Raw genomic sequence first — 27928 nt, forward strand, 5'->3', positions numbered from 1 at the left:
TTGAGTAAAGGAATTACCTCTTTCAGTTGTTCATGTCGCTGAACTTGATATACTATCAATTGAGATTTCTATTTAATAATAATGATCAATTGCTCTTTATGCCTACTGACGGCATCCACCCTAATTTTTTAATTTAATAAATAAAAATATGCTTAAAAGTACTTTTAACTTGATATATAACTAATTTAATTAAAAACATATTTATTAATTTTTTTTATTTGATTACAAAAGATTCAGTTGAAGTATACAAGCGAAAACTTCAGGATTAACTTTTAAAATGTAGACAAGACATTAGACAATTAGCACGTAAGTCTGGTCATCAATTAAATTTGGCTTCTGTTTCTGAATGCATCTTAACTACTAATAACAATAATTAGGAACACAGCCTAGAAAAAGATACTTCTCTCTCAACCCCATGAATCAATAAATCCTTTTCTTGCTTTAAACGATAATGGAAATACATTCAAATCAAATCCAACAAACATAGCTTTAAAATAAAGAATCAGAAGATGTCTCATTCAACTCATTGGAATATTAGGGTGGAAAAAAAAAACTCATCGGAATATAAAATATTCAGACAATTTTCCTTCCATTAAATATAAATCTCTATCAGCATAAATATTCTTTCCCATCCCCTTTTCCATAGAATAAAGAAAACAAAGAAAAAACAAAAATTTGTTGGGAAGGAAAAGAACTCAACAACAGGATGCAAAAATATCATAACCAATGAGCCGATATTAAATATACAATTTGCATAATGACCAAAACAACAAGGAGCAGAATTTGTCATCTAACTTCTCTAGTTTGAGGGATCAAAACTGGGCAAGTAAAATATTTTCTACTGCCTATGTAAGTGTCAACCTTTGAATTGCAACTCCATTTTGAGCATCTGAAATTCGTTCCCATCTTCCTAGCCGAGGCTCCTGTTGCATAACAAGCAATTTCAAATATCAGAAGTTTGTGTAATACCTTAAAACTAATCATTCTTTTGCTCCAATACAATGTTAACTTGAGGACTACAATAACTGGGAAGTGAGGAACAGCAGATCACGCAAGCCCACACATCATTATGCAAATATATAACTGCCTTTCTTCTTCTTGTGTGTTGTAATTAGTTAGTTATATCCATTCTCAAAAAAAAAAAAATTCTTAAATTAGTTGTATGCCTTTAGGACCAAGATTATGACTCAGAGTTGATAAGTTCGGGAAAAGAGCTCCTAAAGCTCCTTTATAGCTGAATGCAAGGATCAGTAGAACTTAAAGAATATGGTTCAACAAGATCAGACTTGTTCCCACAAATTAGCCTCACACCTTATTCCGATAACAATTCAGGCTATAGTCCAAAGATAGGTGAAAGATCCAAAAGCATAGAACAGAAAAAGAATATCAGAAACAAGAAAAGAAAGTTTCACCTGCCCAACTCCAGCAACAAGGAACGTTCCAGACTTTGCAAAAGCCAGTGAATTCACAAACCCAACCTGCATTGTATCAAAGAAGCAGGTCAGCAGAGAAAGCATACATCTCCAGCAGCTCTAATAAACTTAAAAACACACTAAAATGGCAACAACTGAACAAACATCAAAATAAACATTTGGAGCAGCAAAAAAGTAGAGAATGAAAAGAGAAAAGGAAAGACAAGCAACTAGGTGAAACATTGAAGGAAGGTGAATGGCTTGAACTCAATTCTCAGTGATAATATCAGAAGGAAGCATGTAGGTGCCAAGCTTATAAATTTTGTAAAACATACTAATAGTCTGCAGGCAGGCAAATATAGCTTCATTAATTCAAACACGCAGTTCAGTATTAATTTCTCAAAACAAGGACATCTTCCACTAGGCAATTTTATTCCCCATGGTGCACATTTGAGAGGGACATGATTGATTGTTGCTGTTATCATTAATGTCGCCTTGTTTTCTTAGGTATTTTGGACTACATTTTGTTTTCTTAGATATTTTGGACTACATTACATACACACATCTACCACACTCTAATGACAATAAGGAGTGAATATTGCTTGGAAAATTAAAACCGACCAACATTCTGTTCATCTGCAAAGGGCAAACTAACGGCAGAAGCACAAAAATGCAAATCAAATTATTTAAGCCCTAATCAGTTTAGAGCCTAGCAAAGTTTTACATTCTATGAACATGTTTAATGAACAGTAAACTCTCTTAAACAATATACTGTATTCCTGCTAGAAAACTATAACTTAATCCAAGAAACATAAACTTCAGTCCTGGATCACAGACCAGCCTACTACACAAGCCAAATCAAGCAAACCTTTCACAAAGTAGGATGTGAAGACAAGCAAGACAAATTTGACCAGGAGCTTGAGAACATTGTATTAAGCAACTATTTTACCACAAAATAAAGGTCCCTCATAATGGATGCAGCACATTTGAGGAGTCTCACCACTATATCTTACATTTCCACTGAACATCATTTCCAAGTATCAAAAGTCAAGAGAGTTGTCCACCAACAAGCATACAGGGACATTTATTATTGAGGTAAAAATGCAGATGGCACCAAATGGTGGCATCACCCACTAAAAGTGGGTTGACAAGAGAACTTGAAAAAAAAAGCATCATATTCACAACTACTTTTTTTTTTCATTTTAATTAGATTAAGGCCAAGTTGAGTAGAATACACGATTTACTAGCAAGAAAAATCTCCATTTGTCCATGGTTTTCTTTAACTATTTTAGCTATTCGAATGCACAAGAAATTGGATATGCATTACCAATTAGGAAAGCAAGTGGCCTAAAGCATTTTCAAGAAATTGTAAGCCACATCAGGAAAAGCAAAAAGAGAATTGATCAATGGAAACTAAAATAAAAGCAGCAGTCACTAGAATAGCAATTGTCTAAGTAGGGCACATTGTCGCACACAGTGAAACCAAATAGCAATTGAAGTTTAACTAAGTTTATGTACGATTTTCACTTACCAATGGAAGATCATATAGGGGTTTAATGCCTTTTGGAGCACTTTCAACAGCCCATAAGCGAACAGAACCATTACCAGCTCCTGATGCGGCAAGGTCACTGCCTCTACACACAGTAACTGAACTTACCCAAGAACATGCTGATAAACAACAATAGCATCAATGTCATCAGAGGATGAATAAATCAGACTTCTAAATGTGGTAGAAAAGCAAATTAGGATTTCATCAATAATGAGCTCTCCTAGTACATGTTTGGTAGAATGTCAAAGAAAATAATGGAATTCAATCAAATTAAAATTTCAATGAACAAACAAAAAAAATTTCATTTCATTGAATTGTGATGTATCAAAGATGCACATAAAGAAGAAATCAAGACCGAGAAGCAGAAGTTTGAAACATTTACCTAGATGACCATTAGAGATACTTCCATTATCTTTTTGTCCAAAACCTTTGAAGTCAGTCAACAAAGCATGAGCATTCTTAACAATGTACACAGGCTTCTTTTTTTGGATGCCCCAGAGCTCAATATTTCCATCATCAGAGCCAGATAAAAATTCATCATTATCAATCAAGCAACAACATTCCAACGATGATGTAGAGGCACGAAATATCAACCTTGACTCCTCTGGGACCTGTTCTTAGAACACAAAAATTGATGTTAAGATTAATTCAATCACTCAAATTTATTTATTCATTTATCTCACTAAAAATTCATACAATTACTATTGGTTTTCTGAAGAAAAATTGATAATATCCTTTTCACTTCTAATTTGATTTCACATTAATATTCAGTAGATTCACCTCCAATTATCTTAAGTGCTTCATTGTATTTTAATATAAGCAAAAAATCTCAAATAACTATTATTTTATTTCAATTGATGATATTCAAACTCTAATTAAGTATATATTACTTTCTTCTTTATAACAGATAGATATTATGTATGATTTTTGCTGCTTCTACGTTAGCAAAATAGTATATCCAATTAAATTATTAGTTGGCACATTTTGTATTACAATATATTGATAAATTAAATTTGAAATTTAGGGATTTATAATACAAACTGACATCGAGGGATGGTCAAATTACACTCATCTAAGTTGTGAGACAGTGAGTGAATTTTAGCCATAAGCTAACCTGCAAATTGATGATAATAGGTAACAGGAATTTAATGATAATATAGAAGCTCAGAAATATTTAGGGTGAAATTAAACCCCCCAACCCCCATGCTTTGTGCTTTGCATCTGAGGCACACCTTTAATGATGGAAGATTTTTTCCCTCTTCACCAATATCAAATATAAATCGATGTCCATTGATATTATATGTCAACATACCTGGAATCATGTCAAATATGTTCTTACAAGTAAAAGTTTCTTCTTGGCCTCATAATAGAAAAAGTGGACGATAGGCTTGTATTTTGTTCACTACACTAAAAGGAACTTTTAAATTGGCCAAAGGGGAAAAAAGAAGCAACATCTTTCTCATTATTTATCAATTATGGTCAATCCTTTTAATTTTTATCAATTTAGCCTAATTTGAGATATTTATTTTAGTTATAGCTTGAAGTCAAAACTAAGAATTGAAGGCTACAGACGTAGAGGTTGATAAATAAAACTTTAAAATTGGCTATAAATGACAAATTGAAAAGGTTTGAATTCCTTACTATTTGAATTAGTCAACTAATTAAGTTTGACCTAAATTAGTCAAAATTAATATTTTATTGCTTGATAAAATAAAATTTTACATTTACTTAGTGTAATAAAAATAAAATTTCCCCTCTCCACTTTTTTTGTCCAAAATATATTTATGGATTGTGACAATAAATGAAATTTTTGTTTGTCAAATTGGTGCCCCAAAAAAAAAAGCACCCTACTTGATCAAACAAAATTTAGGAGTAGGAGGACCACACCCAAAAAAGTAAATGACTCAGAGGATTAAAGTTAGAGATACTACAAACTAATTTGTGCCAGCTTTCAACTCGATACAACACTTGATCTTCCCATATATTTCAACAAAGAGTGAGTTCATCTGTAGTCCAGAATTTCTCTTCTAGAATAAGAAAATAAATGATAAATCTCATCCTTGATGTAGGTAAACCTTCTAGCCTGAATTTTCGTATTAAGGAGTGAATAACATGAAGATAAGAGAATCTGAACACCTCCATTTCTTCTCTCATTAAATTTACAGAAAGGAAAAACTATGAATATCCATGCACCATATAATGTTTATGGTCTTCCCTGATATGTGGAGAACACCAACAATATAAAACCCAGGAAACATAACAGTTGATGTGTCATCGCCCAGAGAAGGAAAAGAAAAAAATCATTTGCTCCCAATTTCAATAAAATTATGTGCAATTTGGTTAGTTTTCGCTTCTTAAAAAAAAAAAAAAAGAAAAAGGAAAAAAGAACTCTTTAATGTTAGCAACCACAATAATACTTGTGGAAACAGAAATGATAGAAACAATTGTAGTGCTGGTGATTCCACGAAAAAGCAAATACATTTCATAAATTTTTTTAATCAATTCCATTGTTATCATTTAAGCAAATAGTGAATTTTGCCTTCAAGCTAGCGAAAGAAAAAAAAGAGCCTTTTAGCAATTGAAACAAAGGTGGCTTATTTACCTTCATCTTGTCAAAACAAGTGTATTGATTCCATTGTTGTCAAAATCTTGCGATTCTCAATTCGAATCTATTTTCCAACAAATTGATTCAAATCTATAGGTGAATCTTAAATATGCCTGAATCTTATGATTCTTTACTCTAATCTTATGATTCTCGACTTGAATTCTATATCCTAGTCAAATCTATAGGGTACATGAATAGGGTGCATGAATTGTGACTAAATCAAAAAGTTGATAGTGAATAAGGTGAATCAAAGTACTTTTCACCCGATACAATTAATTATCTAAAAGAGTTTGTTAACCCTTATATTTTCTAAATTTAAGACCTTATTCATTTTGCTATAAAGAAGTGTATATAAAACTTCCTCTTAGCTATTTTTCTTTAACCAACCACTCTTTTCCCCTCATTGTCTTTGTCTTCTTTTCTTTTTAAGTTACTTTACTTAACTAATTATAGTTAAGTTATAACAATTTATATTTATAATATTCTAATTTGATATCTTTTTTACTATTTAATTATTTGATCCAATTTAAATGAGAGTTTCAGTATATGTATAATGACAACTATTGTCTACAATTCCAAAGTTTATAATTTATAACAAAAAATATATAAAATAATGCATACATATTATTCTATTATGAAGAATATTTCTAATTAAATAAATAAGTATTATATATTTATCAAAATATGTTATTATGATAAATTTTTACTTATTTTTGGAACATATATTATTTTTAATTGATTTTTGGAAGTCTTAGCAAATCTTACGATACAATTCGATTCTCAATTCCTAAAATAAACATTTTGATACACAATTCGAATCTTGATTTGACAACTATGCCCACAAACCCAATCTTTTGGTTTTTAATGTACAGCCATAGACCAAGTGAATCTCCAAAAATTATGAGAATAGTTTGCATACCTTGAATAATTGCATAGTCCGATCACGTCCGGTAGCTAAAACTCTTTCTTTCCGCAAGCAATCAACTGTTAATACTTCACTTTGGTGACCAAACAGTGTGTTTACATAAGCTCTATCTTCCACATTCCATATTTTGATTGATCGATCAAAAGAACCAGAAAAGAGTTCTGAAGTCCCTTGCCTAAATGTTAGGCATGACACAGGGCCCCTATGACCTGGAAAAGCCTACAAATAGATAATCAATGAAGAGACCCAGTGAGAACACGACTCCCAACATGCCTTAACTATTGTCTTGACAGCATAATGCGAGTATTGAACTAGACAACACAACATCATAGGAAAAGATGACCCAGGATGCTGCAGCCTGTAATGCATTCAGCAGGTACTACTGCGCTGTCTAGGTCCAAAGTGGATAGAGTATTTCACTCACTCTATGTATGTTGCAATTAAGTTGATACATTCAGGACCCTGTCAGCGCAAGAGGGCTTTTTCTCTTACACAGTTATAATGCCCTCATGGTCTGACAGGACATCCACAATTCCACATCCCTCAAAATTTTGAAAAAACAATGCACATTCTCAAAAAGGTAAGAAATAGACATATATTGCACCTGAATATGTTCTCTTGTCCGTGTGTCCCACAAATGAACATGCCTATCTAATCCTCCACTTGCTAAATAACGACCATCAGTGCTAACAGCCAACGATGAAACCTGTTTGCTATGCTTTGTAGCTTGACCTTCTGGACCCTTGGCTCCATGAAGTCTGAGTGTTTCTTCATTAGGCCATTGATACTTCTCAACTTTCCCAGTATCTACATCCCAACATACAATTGTGCCATCTTTGGAAGCAGAAAAGCCCTTTGAATCATCGTCAGATAGACATACTGCGGTAACAGAATACCGGTGCTTCAACAGGACCTCAAATCCACGATCAGGCTTCTGAACCCTAAAGTATTAATGAAAATGAGAATTATTAAAAGAAACACAGCAGGTCATAGACAAAATTATGCATAAATGTACAAACATGTTAAAGCATTGACATTAAAAACACATTGTTCTAGTAAAGCAATCAAGAATGTCCTAGCATACAAAACCAATATGGGAAAACTCTCAAATCCTAATATCATGGGATTTGAAAAAGCAGTTTAGCAGTTATTTAAAGGCTTTAGCATTGACCTGAAACCGTCATATAGCAATACGAAAATATAAATAGCAAAGATATATAAAGTTCGCATTTATAACTAACAATCATCAGTATAAACCATTCCTCATACAAACAAGTGAGTACCAAAGTTCATCATGAACTAGTCCATCAGAATTTGCCTTCCCCAAAACCCATTTCTAACAACCACATGTAACATAATGTTAACAGCAATAAAATTAAAAGAAAAAAAACTTCCGCATCAAGAAAAAAACCAAATTTATCACTTTTTTACCTGGAAGCAATTACTCTTCTCAATCGCCCGCTCTCCTCGAGCTGCTCCTGCATCAACTTCTTAACCACAAGGGAATCCCTCTCACCTTCCTTCTCAAACTCTCTCTCTTCATCCTCTTCCCCCTCCTCCTCCTCTTCTCTTCTCGCAAGTTCTCGAAGCTTTTCTACATAGGATTTTGCCATGCGCTGCCTCTTCTCGTCCGCAGTCTCTCGTGCAAACTGATCTATTTCCTCGTCTTCGTCCTCCTCTCTCTCTTCTCCGCCGCTCATAACTCCGTTTTCGTCCTCTGACTCTCCGGATTCGATGTAGTCATCTCGGAAACCCATCTTTCGACGTTTCTTCGGTTCTGTATCGAAGAAGGGGTCCCCTTTGATTGCAAATTTCGACCGTTTGATTGCGGAACCTCCCTTCTTTGGATTTTTGCTCTTCATGTTTAAACTAAGTGAAAAAGTAACTTGCAGCGGTGGGAATGAATAGTATACAGAGCGACCGTTCAGAACACAAAATTAAAGCTGCGGCCGACAGAGGAAGACCTTTCCATGTAAATATCACCCACAGAAAAACAGTAAGAAATATACCTGGTCGTGACTTTGGAAGATACAAGCAGCGGCAATGGAGGATAACAGCGGCGGTGAGAAGTAGCAGTTTCGAGAGAGAGCGGCGGCGATGGCGCAGAAGTGTGACAGAGTAGAAGAACCAGCTGAAAGATTAAGGAGCAGCAGCGGCGTGACGACGGATGTAGGACAAGGGGAGTGGAGTTGGGTTGGGCCGCGGCTGTGTGCGAATTTGAATGAGTGGAAGTGTTGCTTGTGATGTACAAGTTAGGTTTAGGTCTAGTTTTACTCTTTTAATAGCCGATCTCGTGTGCATAGCACGATAATAACATATCATTTTTATTTTAAAAATTTGATAGTTTATTTTTATTTTTTATTTATCTGAGTTTATAAAATATTCCTATTACATTAATTTTTATTTAGAATGTCTCTTTTTATTTAATTTAAATAATTTTCTTTTATTTTAATAATATTCTTTAATTAAATTGTAGCGTTACAATTAAAAATGTCATATTAATTCTTTTATATATAAATTAATTCGTAATTTTTATATGTATTACTATGTTTATAATATAGTAAAATTATTTATATTTATTAAAATTATTTTAAATTTATTGGCCCAATTATCCAAATAAAATGGATTTATATTTTCACCCAAAATCTGACTCGAATAGGTTCTTTATTACATGCTTTTAAATGTACAATAAATTAATTTACTACTAATTTAATTAATTAAAATTAAAATTAAATTAAGACTATCAAGAATAATTTTTTTAATAAATATATTAATTAGTAAATTTATATTCTAAAAGGTTACGATCTAACCATATATGTATGTATAACAGTAAATAATCTTAGATACACCAAAATGAGTTTATAATAAATGTGATTGGTCACAATTACATCACACTTTAAATATTAATGTACACAAAAGTTACCACAATTACAATTATGCTATAAAAATTATTTTTTTTCTAACATCAATTTTTTTTATTTCTCTATAAAATAATACTTTTACTTTACCGATATATATATATGGATGAGTAGTTGTATGTAAAGCAGTGTTTATATTTATATTTCTGAGAGATTTAAGAGAACAAATAAAAAATATGAGGAAGTGATCCCTTAGTCAGATGGTAATCCCTTTATGGGGTGTACTAAGCCCATAGCTGAGTAGTAAGTTTCGTTTGAAATCGAAAGAGATGCGCAGTGATTTCTTTTTATTCCTTAGTGATAGTAGTTAGGTTCTTATCTAAAACTTTAAAAAAATATATGAATATAAATTTTATTTTGTGTAAAATTATTTTTTTTCAAAATTTTTTACCTCGTCCTTCGATACAAAAAAGGATAATTAATAGTAAAAAAAATTATAATTGAAGACTTTGAAAAACCAATAGATGATTGGAAAATTTCAAAAGTACAAATTTACAAAATTTTAGAATTTAATCTTTTCAAAACTGATTATGTGATTAGGAGTGAAGAGAGATCTATAGATTTCAAAATTTTTTAAAATTATTGAACTCCTTTCCAAAACTTCCATACACAGACATAAAGAAAAAAGTACAAATATCTCCATATAAATTTAGTCCAAGTAGGAATTAAATCTCTTATAAAAGGTCTAAATACCTGGCTTACAAACTTCAATGATTCATTATTAAGCACGCTTGAGTCGAACTTATGTAGTGAACTATTTTCATTTGACTGTTATCCAAACTTCACAGTCTTTTTGAATGACAAAAACATTTCAAAGACACTTATTTTATAAATTAAAACACATAATTATAAAATGATAGAAGGATATATTCCTCTTGCATTGATTTACAAATATATTATAAAGCCATGATTTATGCTTTTGCTTCGAAACATAATATTCAAAACAAAAGAGGAGGAACACTTTTTTTACAAATTAATCTTTCAAAAGCAAACACTGTAATTCCTAGATGTATTCACTGAAAAAACATAAGTTTACCGAAATAATAAATTTTGGAAAGAGTTTCTGTATCAACAGAACTCGAGAAAGTTATAAAACCAAATATAGAGTTAAGGTACATCAATCAATATGATGATGGTAAAGTAGAATCAGTAGATATCTTAGGATTTCTGATGATTTTTCAACCTCTAGAACCATAAACATTGATTTGACAAACTTTTTAAAAATTCATTATGTTATTCATTTGCCTTTTACAAATCTAATTGAAAAAAAATCACAACATGATGATTCTTCAATAATCTACAAACCTAGATATTCCACTTCAAATTTACCTAATTTTTCTTTACAAAATGTGAATTACTCTTCAAACATTCCTCATCCAGTTTATAAAAATTTTCAAAATTAAGTTGATTATATTAAGGAAACCCAATTAGGATCAGAACCAATGTCACCTACCTTTTCACTCATCACAGAAAACATTACACATGAGTTGGATGTGATAGAAAAGAAATTTGTGGTTGATAAACAGTTTCTTCATAATGATTTTTATGCCAAACACAATACTAAAAAGAAAAACTCATTTTTCAAAAATTTATTAGATGTAAGAAAAGATATACAAACAAAGTATTATGAATTTGTGGATCAGTATAAAGTTCATACTTTTTTTTTATTAGTTTGAGATGTATGCTTCTGAAAATAACATTTCATATCCATTTACAAAAATTGCAAATCCGGTTACTTCTAGGTCTAAAATTCCTAAATAGGAAATGACATATGGAAAAAAACTCCAATATGAACATCCTCCTCTAAGAAAGATAAATATTTCTCATTTAGATCAAATTGTTGAAGCAGCGCCTTATAAAAAGGTGAACAAAAAAATGATTTTATGAATATAAAAAGCATTATTCAACAAAATAATTTTACAAATGCTCATTTTCATACCATTGGTAAGCAATTACAAAAAATAGAACATTCTCAAAAGATGAACCTTCCTTCTGTTGAGAATGAGTCTAATACAAAATTGAAAATCACAGTTTTCAAATATCCAAAAGTAGCCAATTAGAATTACAAAATAATCAATCTGTATTTCTCAAAGTTTTAAAAGACATGTGGTTTAGGTTAGATACATCGACTTTTAATTCAGTAGCACCTGAAACTCTTCAGGCTTCCAAAAAAAGTGTCAATATGCTTAAATAAAATTCAAATTCAGATGTACAAAACATTCTTGAAAAGCCCCAAGAACTCTTAAAATCAATAGACTTTATTGGAACCAAGCAACCCCTATTCTAATAACAACCCTGAACATTGGTTTAGAAAATAGGTATAGTATTTTTAGTCCAAATTCCAAGTCTCAACTGTTTATGAATGGAACATAGATGGTATATCTGAATATGACATTTTAAATCTTTTTCAACAAATGACCATGGCAACTAATACTTACAAAACCTAAACTAGAACTCTGAAGAGAGCTATTGTTGAACTGTTCATCAGAGGTTTCTCAAGATAGCTTAAATGATAGTAGGATTATCATCTCATAGACTAAAAACACTCTAAAATTCTAAATTTCATAAAAATCTCGGAAGACGGTATACCTGTTTTCGATTAATTAGGTAATAGGATCCAAGATGTTGTTGCAACATTGATTGTAACAATCTCTTTAAACTTTGTAGGAGATCCTTCGCATTTGAAAGACAAAAATGTTAAACTTCTTTTAAACCTTAGGTGTAAGAAGCTTAGTGATTTTCAAAACTACAAAACCATTTTTCTCACTAAGGTTATGTTAAAAGAAGGCTCTAACCAACCCTTTTGAAAAAAGAAATTCCTAATAGGACTTTCAACATTATTAGGGAAAAAGGTTAGGAACAAAATCAAAGAAGCATTTGGAAACCAAACCTCTTACCGTTAATTGACTTATGGTGAATTAATTAGTCTAACTCAAAAGGAATGATTAAAAATTTGTCAAGATTTAAAACTTCAAAAACATTTGAAATGGAAGATACGGAAAATCCGTCAACAGTTAGGTTCTTTTGCAAGTAATTTGAAATAGGAACAAACAATCTTGTCCAAATTGCGGAGGAACTTATACTAACCAATTCTACAAGAGGTCTTCCCATAAATACAAAAAACCTATAAAATTTGAAAAAGACTCATATTATAAAAAGCTAAAGAAAAAACTACAAAATTAAGTTTGCTAGCACTAGTAAGGCTAACTCTAAAATAAAGTGGAAAGACATTACTTGTTACAAGTGTGAAAAAAAAGATCATACTTCTAAATATTGTTGGATAAGTACAAAACTCTAAGAACTTCAATTAGAAGAGGAAGTTATTAGCAAAATAACAACTCTTTTAATTGAATCTTTAGACATTGAATTAGATTTATCTAATAAGGATGAAGAATCATTACAAATTGATGAATTAGTTACAAGTTCTTTTATTTATTCAAGTTCCGAATCAGAATAAAAATTAAACCAATCAACAAAATAGATTGTCATAGATAAATCTAAAAAGATCAATGTCCTTTTAAAAGATCAAAAGTTGCTCATAGAAATTTTTGCACAAGTCCAAGATCCCCAATTACAAAAAGAATTTGTAGAAAAAATTATGAAATATTTTAAGGAAGAAAAATTCATACAAAAAATTGTTTTACCTTCTACAGATCGAAACACACATGATCTTACAAACATTCTAAACATAAACAAATGTATAAAATAATATCTTGTAACCCTTCAGGTTTACAAAAAGAAATTAAAGCCGTGAACATTAAGTTGAAACAATAGAAAGAAAAACAGGCTGAAGACTCAAAGATTCTTTAGATCTTATTTACAAAACTAGAATAATCTGATAAAGATGAAGAAAATAATATGGAAATCCAAAATTTTGAAAGATTTGAAAATGTTCCAAATTTTTTTTTTTTTTTGCATCTTAGATGAGATTACTTCTAGAAAATATTTGATAAAAATTTCATTAATCTTTTCAAAAAATTTCAAAAGCGACACAATTGTCTTATTTGATACTAGTGCAGATTTGAAAAATGGGTTCGGATTTTCATATCATTTTAGAATGAAATTTTTATCAAGTAATGTCTTTTGGAGCATTAAAAAGGTTTGGATTAAAATTTCATTAAAATTTTATCCATATCATTTTAGAATGAAATTTTTATCCAAATCCATTACTTGGTAAAATACACGATTATCTTATTTAAAACATATTTTACCATTATAAACTTTTCGGTTTTGAGATTCTTAATTTCAACAGAGATTCATTCGGAAAGTTAGAATTCTGACACTGGACTTTAGAATGGTAAAATGAGTTTTTTTTTTTATAAAATAAAATTTAGGCATTTTAAAATGTATTTTAAAAAAATTCAAATCATCAAGATTCGCCCACCAAACACAAGCTTGCAGACCCAGCTATAAAAGGCCTCCAGCCCGATTTTAAGCGGAGTTTTCTCTCTTCTTTCAGGCAGATGTGGGCCTAAGACTTCTTGATGATTTTTACTTTGTTTTTTCATAAATCTTTTAAAAATTCATGAGGTTTACCTTTATTTTAAAGAGTCAAGTTAAATTTTTGAGGCTTTTAAAAATCAGACTCTTTGGAGCTCGTTTCTTTCTCCTCCTTAACTTCTTTCTTGTTGTGTTGTGCCTTCTCCAAAGGGGTGAGTTGGACCCTCAATTTTCTTTTGGTTTTGAAAAGTTTATAAACTATTTTAAGTATTTTCATTGCGTGTAAGGGTTCAAAATTAAGTTTAAAGCTTGCGGGTTGGATGAGTTTCTTTGATTTGATGATTTTGTTGAATGCATGTTGAACTTTAGGTTAGTTTTAAGTGATTCTTTTGTTTTGAGTTGTAAATGTATGATTTTGAGTTGTTAAATGTGAATTTGGGTTCGTTTTGAGGGCTATTGGCTGAGGTAGAATCTAGTTCTGCATTGCAGAAGAATCCAAGTTCGGCCACCCAACCTGCCTGTGAAGGCTGCCTTTTGGCCGCCTAACTTGCCTCTAACTTTATGCCACTGAATCTGCCATCGAAAGTCCCCTGCCTACTCATTTTCAGCCCATTTTCCACATATTTTCTTATATGTTTTTAGGGGTTTCTTAGGGGTAGTCTCAAGTGTTGTAAAAGTTATGTTTGATTCCTAATTTAAGTTCATCTATATAGGATCAGACTTGTAAAATCGTAGAGGCCAGCAGTGAGATAACTGCTTCAGAGCTAGGCTTGTGTCAATCAAAGTTGAGTATAACAAAACTAAACTATTATTTTAAAGAAATCAAATATTTTAAGCATGTTCATGTATCACAAATGTCATGTGGATATAAATAGGTTATTTTGCATTAGAATTCACGAATATGATGTATGACACAATTAATTATTATTATAGATGGATGTTGGATGACTTATTAGTCTCGACCATACTATGATATATTATGATGGATATGAAAGTCCAGGTCGAGATTTGTTCTACGCCCCTGACATTATGTAAGAGAAAGACCATAGTGCCCATTTTACACCCCTGACACTATGAATATGTTATGTTTTATTTAAGAGGAAGTCTTGAGGAGCACCCATTATAGGCCAGACACTATTGGAATTATGGAGGATTACTAATGACAAGTCAATTTTGATGTAAATTGTTTATGTTATGATACATTTATACGATCATATATTTTATTAAAGTATTTTGTGATTATGTTTCTGCTCACTATATTCTAGTAGCTTATACCTTTTCTCTAACCCCAAGTTTGCAGGACTAGAATTAGCTCGGAAGGTCACCAATGTTTTATGTTATAGTTCTGATGTAATAGTTACAGTTATGGACATGTAATATATTATGGATTAAAATTATGCTTTGCCCGAGTTTTGTTTTATAATCCCTTGTTTATGATTTTATTGTGTAAAAGTTTTAAAGTTTAATATTTGAACCAAATTGAGGCATGTAATGAGGACCATACTGGAGCATTTGATGAGGGCTCTAGTATGAGTTTATATTTTCAGTTATGTTTGCATGCATATGTCAAGTTTTGGTTCATAAGATAGAAATATTTTTATATGCTTTTAAGATCATGTTGGGATTATATCAAGTGTAATAGGATGTATAGTAGGCTTACTACGGGTTCCAGCAATCTTAAGTCAACCTAAATCCTAGCGCCGATAGCGGTATGATTTTCGGATCATTACAGAGTGGTATTAGAGCCCTAGGTTTATATGGTCAGACCTAAAGTGTTGGCCTCATAGGTATTATAGAGGGTAAGCACAATTAGGAAAATTCATATCCACTAAGAATAGGATGTAGAGTCTTATCTTGATGTATGTATGATGATGTGTAATGCAATAACTTTATATGCATGTACATTGATGATATGATATGTATGTTGTGAGTTAATGTGTATTCACATGAACTATGTGATGCTAATATTTATGTGTTTAAATGTTATTTTCTAAAAGACATGATACATGATTCACGTCGATCTGCACGATTGATCGGAGCCCCACCTAAAAATGAGGGTATAGATGTATTTCCCCTTGCTGCTCCATCAAGAGCTTGAATAAGTAAAAGTAATAGGGAAGAAGCGTCAAGGGACCCTAGAAGGTCTTTTGATGTAAACATAAGAAGAACAGATCCGAGTAAGATGTCTGTAGATGTCAAGAAAGCAATGAACGATAATCAAAGAAGAGATGGATATTTGGTATGAGCTTTGAAAGAGAGTGTGTGGGAGAGTCTGAAAGAGGAACAAGAGGCGCCCAAGTCTTAAGCATGTTGGGATTATATCAGGTGTAATAGGATGTATCGTAGGCTTGCTATGGGTTCCAACGACCTTAAGTCAACCTAAATCCTAGCGCCGATAGCGGTATGATTTTCGGATCATTACAGAGTGGTATTAGAGCCCTAGGTTTATATGGTCGGACCTAAAGTGTTGGCCTCATAGGTATTATAGAGGGTAAGCACAATTAGGAAAATTTATGTCCACTAAGAATAGGATGTAGACTCTTATCTTGATGTATGTATGATGATGTGTAATGCAATAACTTTATATGCATGTACATTGATGATATGATATGTATGTTGTGAGTTAATGTGTATTCACATGAACTATGTGATGCTAATATTTATGTGTTTAAATGTTATTTTCTAAAAGACATGATACATGATTCACGTTGATCTGCACGATTGATTGGAGTCCCACCTAAAAATGAGGGTATAGATGTCTTTCCCCTTGCTGCTCCATCAAGAGCTTGAATAAGTAAAAGTAATAGGGAAGAAGCGTCAAGGGACCCTAGAAGGTCTTTTGATGTAAACATAAGAAGAACAGATCCGAGTAAGATGTCTGTAGATGTCAAGAAAGCAATGAACGATAATCAAAGAAGAGATGGATGTTTGGGTATGAGCTTTGAAAGAGAGGGTGTGGGAGAGTCTGAAAGAGGAATAAGAGGCGCCCAAGTCTTAAGATCCGCCTATCCACCTCAATACCAGTCTTACCCACAGGGACCTAGGTATCCAATAGGAGGTTTGTCGGATTACTCTAGTTATCACCCGTACCCTTATATATGCCATATCCTCCCTACTACCCATAATATCCATCCTACCTTATGTTTCACCTCCACCCTAGTACTAGAATCCAGCAAAACCTAATCCAGGGAGTGCTGCACCACAACTTCCTCCCCCAACAGAACCAATAATTTCTGAAACCCAACCACCCAAACCTAACTCAGTGGTAGGGAGCAAGGTAAAGATGATGAATTACCTAAAGTTGGATGCTCCAAAGCATAAGAAGGGTGATGACCTGTTTGAATACATCAAAGCAGTAAAGATGATAGCTGATGAGTTAGGAGCTAGCGACAGCAAAGCTATTCAAATGGCGGGATTCACTCTGAAGTGCAAAAAGGCAAAGGAGTGATTCAAGAATTATGTGGAACCGAAGTTGGATAGCTTATCCTGGGAATAATTTACAAATGAATTTGCAAGATGGGCTTTCCCAAATAATTCAAAGGAATCGAAGGTAATAGAGTTTGAGCAGTTAAGGCAGACTAAAGAGATAAGTGTAAATGAATATACAGACACATTTTTGGAGTTGTTCTAGCATGTGAGTCAGAATTGGCACTGACCAAAAGAAAGCTAGGAGATATACTATGAAACTCCACTCTAAGTATTCCTCCTTGATCTTAGCAGCAGAGAGAGAATTTCCATATTGTAGTGAATGCAACAAGAAAGATGGAGGCTAATACCATCATTTAGAGAATAATGAAGTAACAAGTGGCACAATCATTGGGTACTAAAGCCTTGAATACTAGAAAATTTAATCTCTCTTCTCTAAGTGCAGCCGCCATAAGAAGTAGAAAGTGGAATAATTCCACCAAGAAGAATAAGTATAGAACACGTTAAAGTCTGGTATGGGAATGGGCAGCGGTTCAAGTTTTGGTTTAGATAGCTTTAAAATGTTAGATGTGAAAAGCCGCATAAAGAGCCTCGTCAGTTTGGGACTTGATATAAATGTAGACAAAAGGAATATATGGCACGTGAATGTCTCAATGCAGTCAGGATGGTATAGTCTCATCAAACAATTTTTGGTAGTGTGGCTCAGCCAGCAGTTTTAGCTACATCTCAAGGCAAAAGGCGAGCTGGAGGAAGAGGGAGAAGCTCTTACTCAGTAGATTCCCAATGAGTTATATTATTATTATTTTAATAATTTAATTTAGACTTATTATTTAATTAATTTAGACTTATTATTTAATAATTTAATATTATTATAATTATTTTAATATTTTAAATCAAAAATTAATTTATCATTATCCAAGTTATATTATCATTCATTATCCTATAATTTCTAATATCAAAATTTGAATTTTTTTTACTATTCATGTATATCCTAACATTTACATATTTATTTATTAATTTTAAATTAATTTTAATAATAACAATTATTTTTATTTTAAAAATAAAATATAATTGTTATAATTAAAAAATCAACACATTATCTAATAATTTTATATTATCAAAACTATTATTTTATATTTTTATAATTAATTAATATTTAATTCTAATTTTTGATATAATTATTAATAATTAAAAGAATAATTTATTATCCAATAATTTAATATTAATAAAATTTTTATTTTATATTATTTTTTATAATTATTTAATATTTAAATGTAAATCTAGTAATACGTGATGATAATTATTTTAATATTTTTAATTAATATTTAAATTTATTATTTTAATAATTTTATCTAAAAAAATAATTTAAATATTACCAAAATTATTGATTTTTAATAATTATTCTACACAATTATCAAATAAAATTAATTAAACTCAAAAATAAGAAATTTAAATATACATTAATTTTAAATGATAAATATCTAAAACCATTTAAAAAAATTATTTAAATAATAAAACAATTATCATTTTAAAATTTAAAAGCAATTGTCAATATATTATTTTTCATAATTATTTAATATTTAAATCTAAATCTAATAATATAATTATTTTTATGATTTTATCTAAAAAAATTAATTTAAATATTACCAAAATTATTAATATTTTTAATAATTATCTTACATAATTATTAAATAAAATTCATTAAACTCATAGATAAAAAATTTAAACATACATTAATTTTAAACGATAAATATCTAAAATATTTTAAAAAATTATTTAAATAATAAAATAATTATCATTTAAAAATTGAAAATTAATTTTAAATAATTAAATAATATAAGGGTAAAATTGACAATTCTATTATTCCCCACATCCCACTTTTATATATAGTATAGGAAATATACAAAATTACACTGTGTTTTTATGTATTGATCCAATATATAAAATTCAAATCAATAGTTATGTTGGATTGATTTGAATATTTTATTTAATTTATATAATTTTTTTTATTAACTAATAAATAATTATTTTATATTAAATTATATATTTTAATTCTAATTTTATTTTCTTTCAAAATTTATGTGTTTGATTTGAATATAATACTAAGAAATGTAATATCTCACTTTAATATTTTTATTTTTATTTTTTATTTTTTATTTTTTAAAAAATTAAAATTAGTCACTTTTTTTTAAAACAGTTAAAATAATGTACATAAATTATTTTTTTAATTTTTATAAAATTAAAATGAGTCATATTTTTGAAAAAAAATTAAAATAATATGTAAAAATTATTTTAATTTTTTAATTGGTGTAAAATTTAAAAGTAGCCACATTTGTGTGAAATATATTTTATTTTTTATTTTAATTTTTATAAAATTAAAACTAGTCACCTGATAAAATTAAAATAATATGCATAAATTATTTTAATTTTTTTAATTTCTAAAATTCTTATTTTGAAGTTAATTTTTTTTAGTTTACAAGTTTTAAAAATATATAATTTATAAAATTAATTAGATGTCTCTTTATTATTTAAAATGTAATATATAAATTTAATTATTTTTTATTTAATTTTTCATTTATATTTTCTAGGTTGTATTTTTATTATATTAATAAATTTGCAATTGAAACTTGAATAATTTTTTATTGCATTTTATAATTAGTACAAGTTCTCTTTTATTATTGACCCTTTATTTGGAATGCAATTCTTGCAAAAAAAAAAAAAATTGAGTTCTATTAAAAAAATTCATATTCATCTCAATTTGTAATTTTTTTTTGTTTGGAATAAATTTAAAAATGAATTTATTTATTTTTTAATAAATAATAATAATTCAAATTGATTTATTTCCTTTATTATCCTCGTCATTTCTAAACTAAATATAAACATTTAATTTATAAATAATAATAATTTTTATCGTATTGAAATATTTTTTTAATTTAAAATATAAATTTTAGATAATTTTTTTTACCAAATGTAAATTAAGATGGATGCTAATTTTTTTAAAAAAAAGTTTAAAAAATAATATACTGATTTTTTAATATCAATTATAAATGCATTAAATATTAATACTTAATATTAAAATAAATTCTAAAAAATATTTATTAATTAAAAAACACAAGCAAATTTAAAATTAAAATAAACAAAAAATAAAGGATAAAAAAGAAAAGAATGAAATTCTCAAAGGCTAATCTGTTCGATCTTGTCCTCAGCTCGAACATCCTCCTCATCCAGTGGTGTTTCAGCTACATAAGTTGTTGCATGTTTGACTCCATATGTGAACCTCCTTCCTTTCTACCATTCTGAATATCCTATAAGCCTAAAACATGCCACTCTTAAATGACCATCTTGATTATAAAAAGTGCAGTGCGTTTTCTCCTTATCTCCTTTTCTTGTAATCTTTCATTGTATATTGAGTTTGAGACTGCAATGCTCTGCTGCCAGTCATATCATTGTTATTATTAAAGACCTTTCTTTGAGCTTCAACCTTCAGAATAACAGAGTAAGCCTTATTGATAGAGGGCAATGGGTCTTGCATCAAGATTTGACTTCTTGCTTGTTCAAAACCTTCGTTTAGACCAATCAAGAATTGCATTAGTTTTCCTCAATTAGCCATTTCTCGTGATACTCCACATGTGCAAGCAGGTATAGGTTTAAGACTTGCAAGTTCGTCCTAGAGTTTCTTGAGTTTTGTGAAATACATTGATATAGACTCATCATCTCCTTGTATTGAAGAATTGATCTCCCTTTGTATCTGGAAAATGAGCGGGCCATTGCTTTCATCATATCTTTCAGCTATTTTATCCCAAAGTTCTTTGGTTGATGCTATGTAAATGAAAGCTTCTTCCAGTTCTTTCGAAATTGAATTGAGAATCCAAGAAGTAACCATGAAGTCACATTTTCTCCATGAAGCAAAATCACTCGACTCCTTTTCTGGCATTTTGATTGATCCGTCAATTTAAATCTGAGTTTCAGCTTTGCTCCCAGGGCAATCTTCATTACGCGACTCCAAGAATGATAATTGCCTCCTACCAGCGGTGCTGTTACCAGACTCATTCCTAGATTATCTGAGCTATGCAGATTCATTGGTGAATATATTCCATTCACAGTTGTCGTCCTCCTTCCTGCTGCTACCAGAGCTCTATCTTAATTTTCTATTACAAATGCTAAAAGATTTAGTTTTCCCGCTCTAATACCATGTGAGAAGCGTAGTTTTGAGAAAGAGAATGGTATTATTCAGTGTATAATGCGTACAAAGTCTCAGCTATTTATACACAATACATAGAAGAGTCTAGAAGGACTAGCTCAGTCATTAGCTAATACACGTGATCTAACGATCAAGCTAACTAATTAACGATTTAAACTAACTCTACAGAAGTAAATTCCTTTCTATTATTCATATGTTTTTAAATAATTTACTTATTTCAATCATTATAGTTAATAAAGATTTCTAATAGTTTTACTAACACGTTGAGATAACCTAAATATTATTTTATTTTAGTTTCATTATTTTAAAAAATAATAATAACGTACCCTATCTCAAGGTACCTAAGCAACTTTCTCATGCTACAAATTACATTTATATATAGTACTTCCTTAATATGTGAGTTATTATATTAAAATGAGCTATGGAGATTTATAGTATTGAGAATTCTATGTATTGTTTGTATTCTGTATAGAATACATTTATATAGTATATACAAGGTCTATCAACAGTTAGCTAGTGGATAAGTATACAGGCTATATAATAACAAATATTATCTCAACCAACTCTAAATCTTATCACAACTCTAAGCCTTATCACGCCCCCTCAATTCGTGCGTTGTGGAGATAGAACGAATTGTTAAGTGTTGAATTGGAGTTTGATGTCGCATCTTGGATAATGGTTTAGTCAGAATGTCGGCTAATTAATCTTTAGATCAAATAAACTGCACTTTGACTTCATTTTTTGCACTTTATCACAAACGAAATGAAAATCGACTTCCAAGTGCTTCGTCCGAGCATGGAAAACAGGATTGATAGAAAGATATGTTGCGCTAATATTATCACACCACAAGTTGGGAGTTTTGGTAGAATGAAAAGAAATGTCACGCAACATTGATTGAATCCAAGTTAATTCAGTGACATCAAGACCAATAGCTCGATACTCAGCCTCTGTTAACGAACGAGCAACTATTTGTTGTTTCTTGGAATTTCAAGATATGAGATTTGTGCCCATGAAAATAGCATAATTTGTGGTGGACTTGCGATCAGCAATGTCACTCGCCCAATCAGCATCAGTATATATATTCAAATCTGTGTTTGCCAATTTGGAGATGTGAAGACCATGACTAGCAGTGTGCTTGAGATACCTCAATATACGCTTAACCGAACACCCATTATCCTCAGTTGGTGCATGAAGAAATTGAGAAACTTTGTGAACTGAATAACAGATCTCGGGTCTGGTTAAACTCAAGTATTGCAATCCACCTACTATACTCCGATATAACGTGGGATCACCCATTGGGCGGCTTTGTGTAGCAGACATCTTATCTTTTGGAGTTCCTGGTGTGGAAATTCCCTTGCAGTCTTCCATCTGTGCTTTGTGAAGCAAGTCAAGTATATACTTTTGTTGAGTTAACAAAAATCCATTAGCGGTCCAAGTTGCCTCCATACCAAGGAAATACTCCAATGTGCCCAAATATTTCAACATGAACTCAAATTTGAGAGAGGAAATAATATGATTCAAAGTATGATTGCATATACCGTTCATAATAATATTATCCACATACACAAGGATAAACAACTTGATATTGTTCTTGACATAGCAAAATAGAGAGGAATCTGCTGGAGATAGTCGAAACCCTTGATTGATTAAGGCTGAGAACAGATGTTTATACCACTGTCGTGGAGCTTGATAAAGACCGTATAGTGAACGAAGTAGACAACAGACATGATCTGATTTTGATTTATCAGTGAAACCTGGAGGCTGCTCCATGTAAACTTCATCATCCAAATCTCCATGCAAAAAAGCATTAGAAACATCTAATTGCTTCACTAACCAACCATTTGAGATGGCCAATGAAAAAATTATTCGAATAGTAGTTGGTTTGACAACTGGTGAAAAGGTTTCAAAGTAATTAATGCCGGGACGTTGATGATATCCTTTAGCAACAAGGCAAGCTTTGTATCTATCAATACTACCATCAGATTTCTATTTAATTCTGAATAACCATTTACAACCAACTATATTATGTGCCTTATCCCGAGGAACGAATTTCCAAGTTTTGCTTTGAATTAAAGCATTAAGCTCTTAAATCATAGCATCACACTAATTTGGATCTTTGACAGCTTGAGTGTAGCCACTATGTACTAAGAAAGAGACAGTCACATTATTTAGCTTTGGAGACCATGGAGTTTGCAGTTTGAGCTTGCCTATTTGCTGTCTAGTCACCATGGAATGTTTCTTAACTTGTAAAGGAACAGGGGGAGGAGATGAAATGTTGTTTCTACTGGGGTCGAATAGGTTGGAATTTGGTTTTGGTTGTGTAATTGAAACGGTGCATTGGAGGTTAGGGTGGGTTGGAAGAGTAAGCGATTCAATTTGACGAAAATTGATCAGCTCGGTTTGGTTGGTATTTAGTGATACGATGCGCTCAGGCGATGGGCTTGATATGTGGGCCTGACTTGTGTCAGTTGTGGCGTCGTTTTAGGTAAGGGCTGGAGTAATGGAAGCAGCATCATTTTGATGTCTAGAAGAGGTTTGTAAGCTGCATTTTGGAGCTGCTCCTAGGATACCAGGTTGTGTATTTGACAAAGGTGGAATAGGTGGTAACGGAATGGATGTAGGACTCACTTCAGCCATTGAGATAGTGCCATTATCATCCAACTTCTTAAAAGGAAACTCTGCTAAAAAAATAAGACATGACATGAGATAAAAAGACGGCCAGAAGAAATTTCAAGACAAGTATACCCTTTATGAAGTTTACTATAGCCAAGAAAATACAATGAGAAGACTTATGAGCAAGTTTGTGAGATAAATAAGGTTTCAACCAATGATAACATAATGAACTAAACCCACACAATTCATCATAAGTAGGTTTCTCATGAAATAAAAGTTTACAGGGAGTGTGTTTGTTATTGGATGAAGAGGGCAATCTATTTATTATGTAAGTAATAGTATTAAAGGTATAGGTCCAGTAATTGTAAGGAAATGAAGCATGATGTAATAAAGATCGGTCTAACTCAACAATATGCCTATGCTTTCGTTCTGCACATCCATTTTGTTCAGGAGTGTGAGGACAAGAAACCCTTTGTGAAACCCATGTTGTTTCAAGTAATTGGACAAAGACTGAAATTCTCCCCCCAATCCGATTAAAAGTTTTTTATAGGCAGTCCAAAATATTTTTCCACTAAACATCAAAATTGAACAAAGACATAGAAGACATTAGATTTTTGTTTAAGAAAATACAACCAACAATATTTACTAAAATGATCATAAAAAATCACATAATAATGAAAACCATCAATAGAAATAATAGGGGCAGGACCCCAAACGTCAGAACAAATGAGTTCAAGAGGCTGTTTAGCACGATAAAGAGAATCAACAAACGGTAGTTTATGTGATTTACTCATATAACAAGCATGATAATGATGAAATTTATTACTATAAGAAATATTATTATATCTAAGAACATCATGAACAACTCGAAAATTTGCATGTCTTAGCCGCTCATGCCATAACGAAACTATTGCTGGGAAAGCTTTTGGAGAGAATGACCAAACTTGCTGCAGAGAAAAGAGATAAAGGCCATTGTCACTCGGGGCCTTAGCATAACACTTGCTTCGTGGGGATATCCTTCACAAAATATTTGTTAGGAAAAAATTCAATTGAAGTGTTATTTTGTGAGGTAAAAGCAGAAACTGACATTAAATTGTTAGTGATAGTAGGTAATAAAGAATATCATTCAAACGAAAATTATGATCATTAATAGAAGTAACTAAAGAACCATGAGATAAGATAGGAAGTGTTTTACCATCGGCAATTGTGAGAGCAGTGGCATCATTGATAGGAACAGGATGAGCTATAGTTTTCTGATTAGCTGCTAGATGATAATTTGCATCAGAGTCCACAGTCCAAGCCTGAAGAGGTTCGGTTTTAGTTTTGACTATATTGGCTTGAGGATTGGTGCGAGGTGAGGGACATTGCCTTGAAACATGTCCTGTTCCATTGCAATTAAAACATGTTAAAGTAGAAGTGCCACGACCAGAAGCATAATTAGACTGCCCAAAACCGCATCCTTGATATGATGACTGTCCACCACTGTAACGACCCGAAAATCGGACCGCTACCGGCGCTAGGATCCAGGTCGGCTTAAGGCCGCCGGGACCCGTAGCAAGCCTGACATACAATCTGAAAACCTGTTTAATCCCATACATGATCAACAACATACATAAAATTTTGAACTTTTCCTTTCTCTTACCAAGCTTAACCTGTGCATACACATAACATAAACATAAATCACACACTGGAGTCCTCATCAAATGCTCCAATGGGGTATCATAATCATGCATTAAGCTTGGTCTAACATAAACATTATAAAAGAACATGGATCATGTACACAAAAGGGATAACTATACACATAGGGTCAAGCACAATACTAATCCTCAATAACCTCATTACATAACATAACTATCCAATACTTTTACATTACATCAACATATATCTCATGTCCACATCTAGCTATTACATAAACATGGGACTTTACTCTTCTTGACTTCCTGATCTAGCCCGTACCTGCAAACCTAGGGGTTAAGGGAGAGGGGTGAGCTACTAGAGCCCAGTGAGCAGAATAATAAAAACATTATATTAACATTTCATGCTGTCATGGAATGCATCACATCACAAACATATCACATCAAGGATGAACTTGTCACCAGTAGCCCTCTACATATCCAATAGTGCCAGAACGTAGAATGGGTCCTGGTCTTTCTCTTACATAGTGCCAGCGAACGTAGAATGGGTCCTACTGGTCTTTCATTCCATACCGTACATATCGTATCGCCACATCATAGGTCGAGGGCTATGGATCATCCAACGTTCATCCACATCAACAACAAAATATGCAATGCAACATATTCATGAATTTTAATGCAAACAACCTAGTATATCTCATGGCACAAATGATGCGTGAATCATGCTAAAATGTCCATTATTTGCTTTAAAACGTAATGAGTTATTCCACTCACCTCTGAATAGCTCTGACCAGACACTAGAGCAGCTGACTCACTGCTGGGGTCCTCGGTTCCTCGGGTCCGAACCTACACAGGTGGACTCAAATGAGGGACCAAACATACATGAACATAACTCTAAACTACTCCCCAAAAACCCCCTAGAACATCATGAAACAATCATAGAAAAACATGCAAAGGAGGGCTGGACAGGGCACTTTCGGCGGCAGGTTCGGTGGCCGAAAGTCCCTCCAGAGCCGAAAGTCAGGCAGGTTCAGCGGCACCTTCGGCGGTCGAAACTCCCAGACAGAGACGAAACTCATGCATGTTCGGCGGCACTTTCGGCGGACGAAACTGCCCTCCAGAGACGAAAGTCCTCTTTCAGGGGCAGGCTTCGGCAGCCGAAGGCTGCCTCCACAAGCGGGTTCGGCGGCCGAACCTGAGTTTCTCCAAAGTGGCAGAAACTCAGCTCCAACATGCACAAATGCCTCCCAAACCTTTCAAACATGCATAAACCTATTCTACAACACTTCCAATCATACACAAACAAGCATACAAGTTCATAGGGGTCTCAAACTAGCCTAAACCCCAGCTACAACACATCAAACATACCCACATTGCTCATGAACACACATTAGACCCATAAACTCAAAACAACCTAAACATGCATTTCTACTCCATAAACTTGTATAAACTTGTTTAAAACACATCATAAGCTAGAGATCGACTCTTACCTCTTGAAGATCGAGAGTAGAGGCGATCTATCTTGGAGTTGGGAGAGATTTAACTCCTTGGGTCTCTAAGCTCAAAAACTTGTTCTTTTGCTCAAATACCTTCAAAACAAGGTGAAAACTAGTGAAAATCGTGAAAGATTTGAAGGAAGGAACTCAAGATCGGTGAGGGGCGGCGGAGAGCTCACTTTGGCCGAAAATGGGGAAAACCTCGCCCGTTTTCGGCTAAGGGACCCCTTTATAGGTGGCTGGCCAGGCCACATTCGGGAGCCGAACGTGCCTCCGCATGCATGCCATGTTCGGCGACCGAACATGAGGTTCGGCGGCCGAACCTGGACTTCCCTCACTTATGCTTTCGGGGGCCTAAAAGCGCTCCCGAAGGCATGCATGTTCGGCGGCCGAACCTGAGGTTCGGCGGCCGAACCTGAGTTTTCCTCCTAGGTTATTTTCATGTAAAAACTCATTTCTTTCTTGATTAAAAACGTAAAACACGTTAAAACATTTTATAAAAACATGGTTTTACCCTTCTAGAGGTCTCCGACACCCGAGATTCTACCGGACGGTAGGAATTCCGATATCGAAGTCTAGCCGGATATTACAACCACACCCATGGTAACCACGGCCACGCCCTCTATTGCCTTGCCCAGAATTTGCATAGTGAGCTGTAGCAGGAACAACAGAATTAAGAGTGAGAGAATCAAACTTCAATTGGGATTCT

General features: G+C 32.3%; 1 protein-coding gene across 1 annotated transcript; it reads right to left on the bottom strand.

Moving 5' to 3' along the window:
• Window positions 1–563: 563 nt before the first annotated feature.
• On the bottom strand, window positions 564–8749 carry LOC110630145 (U3 snoRNP-associated protein-like EMB2271). The gene is made up of 7 exons (XM_043949741.1): window positions 7923–8749; window positions 7096–7432; window positions 6486–6710; window positions 3344–3572; window positions 2944–3080; window positions 1413–1478; window positions 564–923 (listed from the first exon to the last, which is right to left on the bottom strand). The coding sequence occupies exons 1-7, from the start codon at window positions 8351–8353 to the stop codon at window positions 846–848; spliced, it is 1503 nt and encodes a 500-aa protein (XP_043805676.1). The 5' UTR covers window positions 8354–8749; the 3' UTR covers window positions 564–845.
• Window positions 8750–27928: the final 19179 nt, after the last annotated feature.

Source organism: Manihot esculenta, chromosome 13 (assembly GCF_001659605.2).
Source record: "Manihot esculenta cultivar AM560-2 chromosome 13, M.esculenta_v8, whole genome shotgun sequence".
Lineage (NCBI taxonomy): Eukaryota > Viridiplantae > Streptophyta > Magnoliopsida > Malpighiales > Euphorbiaceae > Manihot > Manihot esculenta.

Excerpts from the sequence above, each read along its gene's own strand:
- LOC110630145 (XM_043949741.1), bottom strand. The coding sequence starts at position 8,353 with ATGAAGAGCAAAAATCCAAAGAAGGGAGGTTCCGCAATCAAACGGTCG. Across the intron at positions 6,711-7,095 it reads GGACAAGAGAACATATTCAG|GCTTTTCCAGGTCATAGGGG; the intron begins GTGCAATATATG and ends ATCTATTTGTAG. Across the intron at positions 924-1,412 it reads TTGTTGCTGGAGTTGGGCAG|GAGCCTCGGCTAGGAAGATG; the intron begins GTGAAACTTTCT and ends GTTATGCAACAG.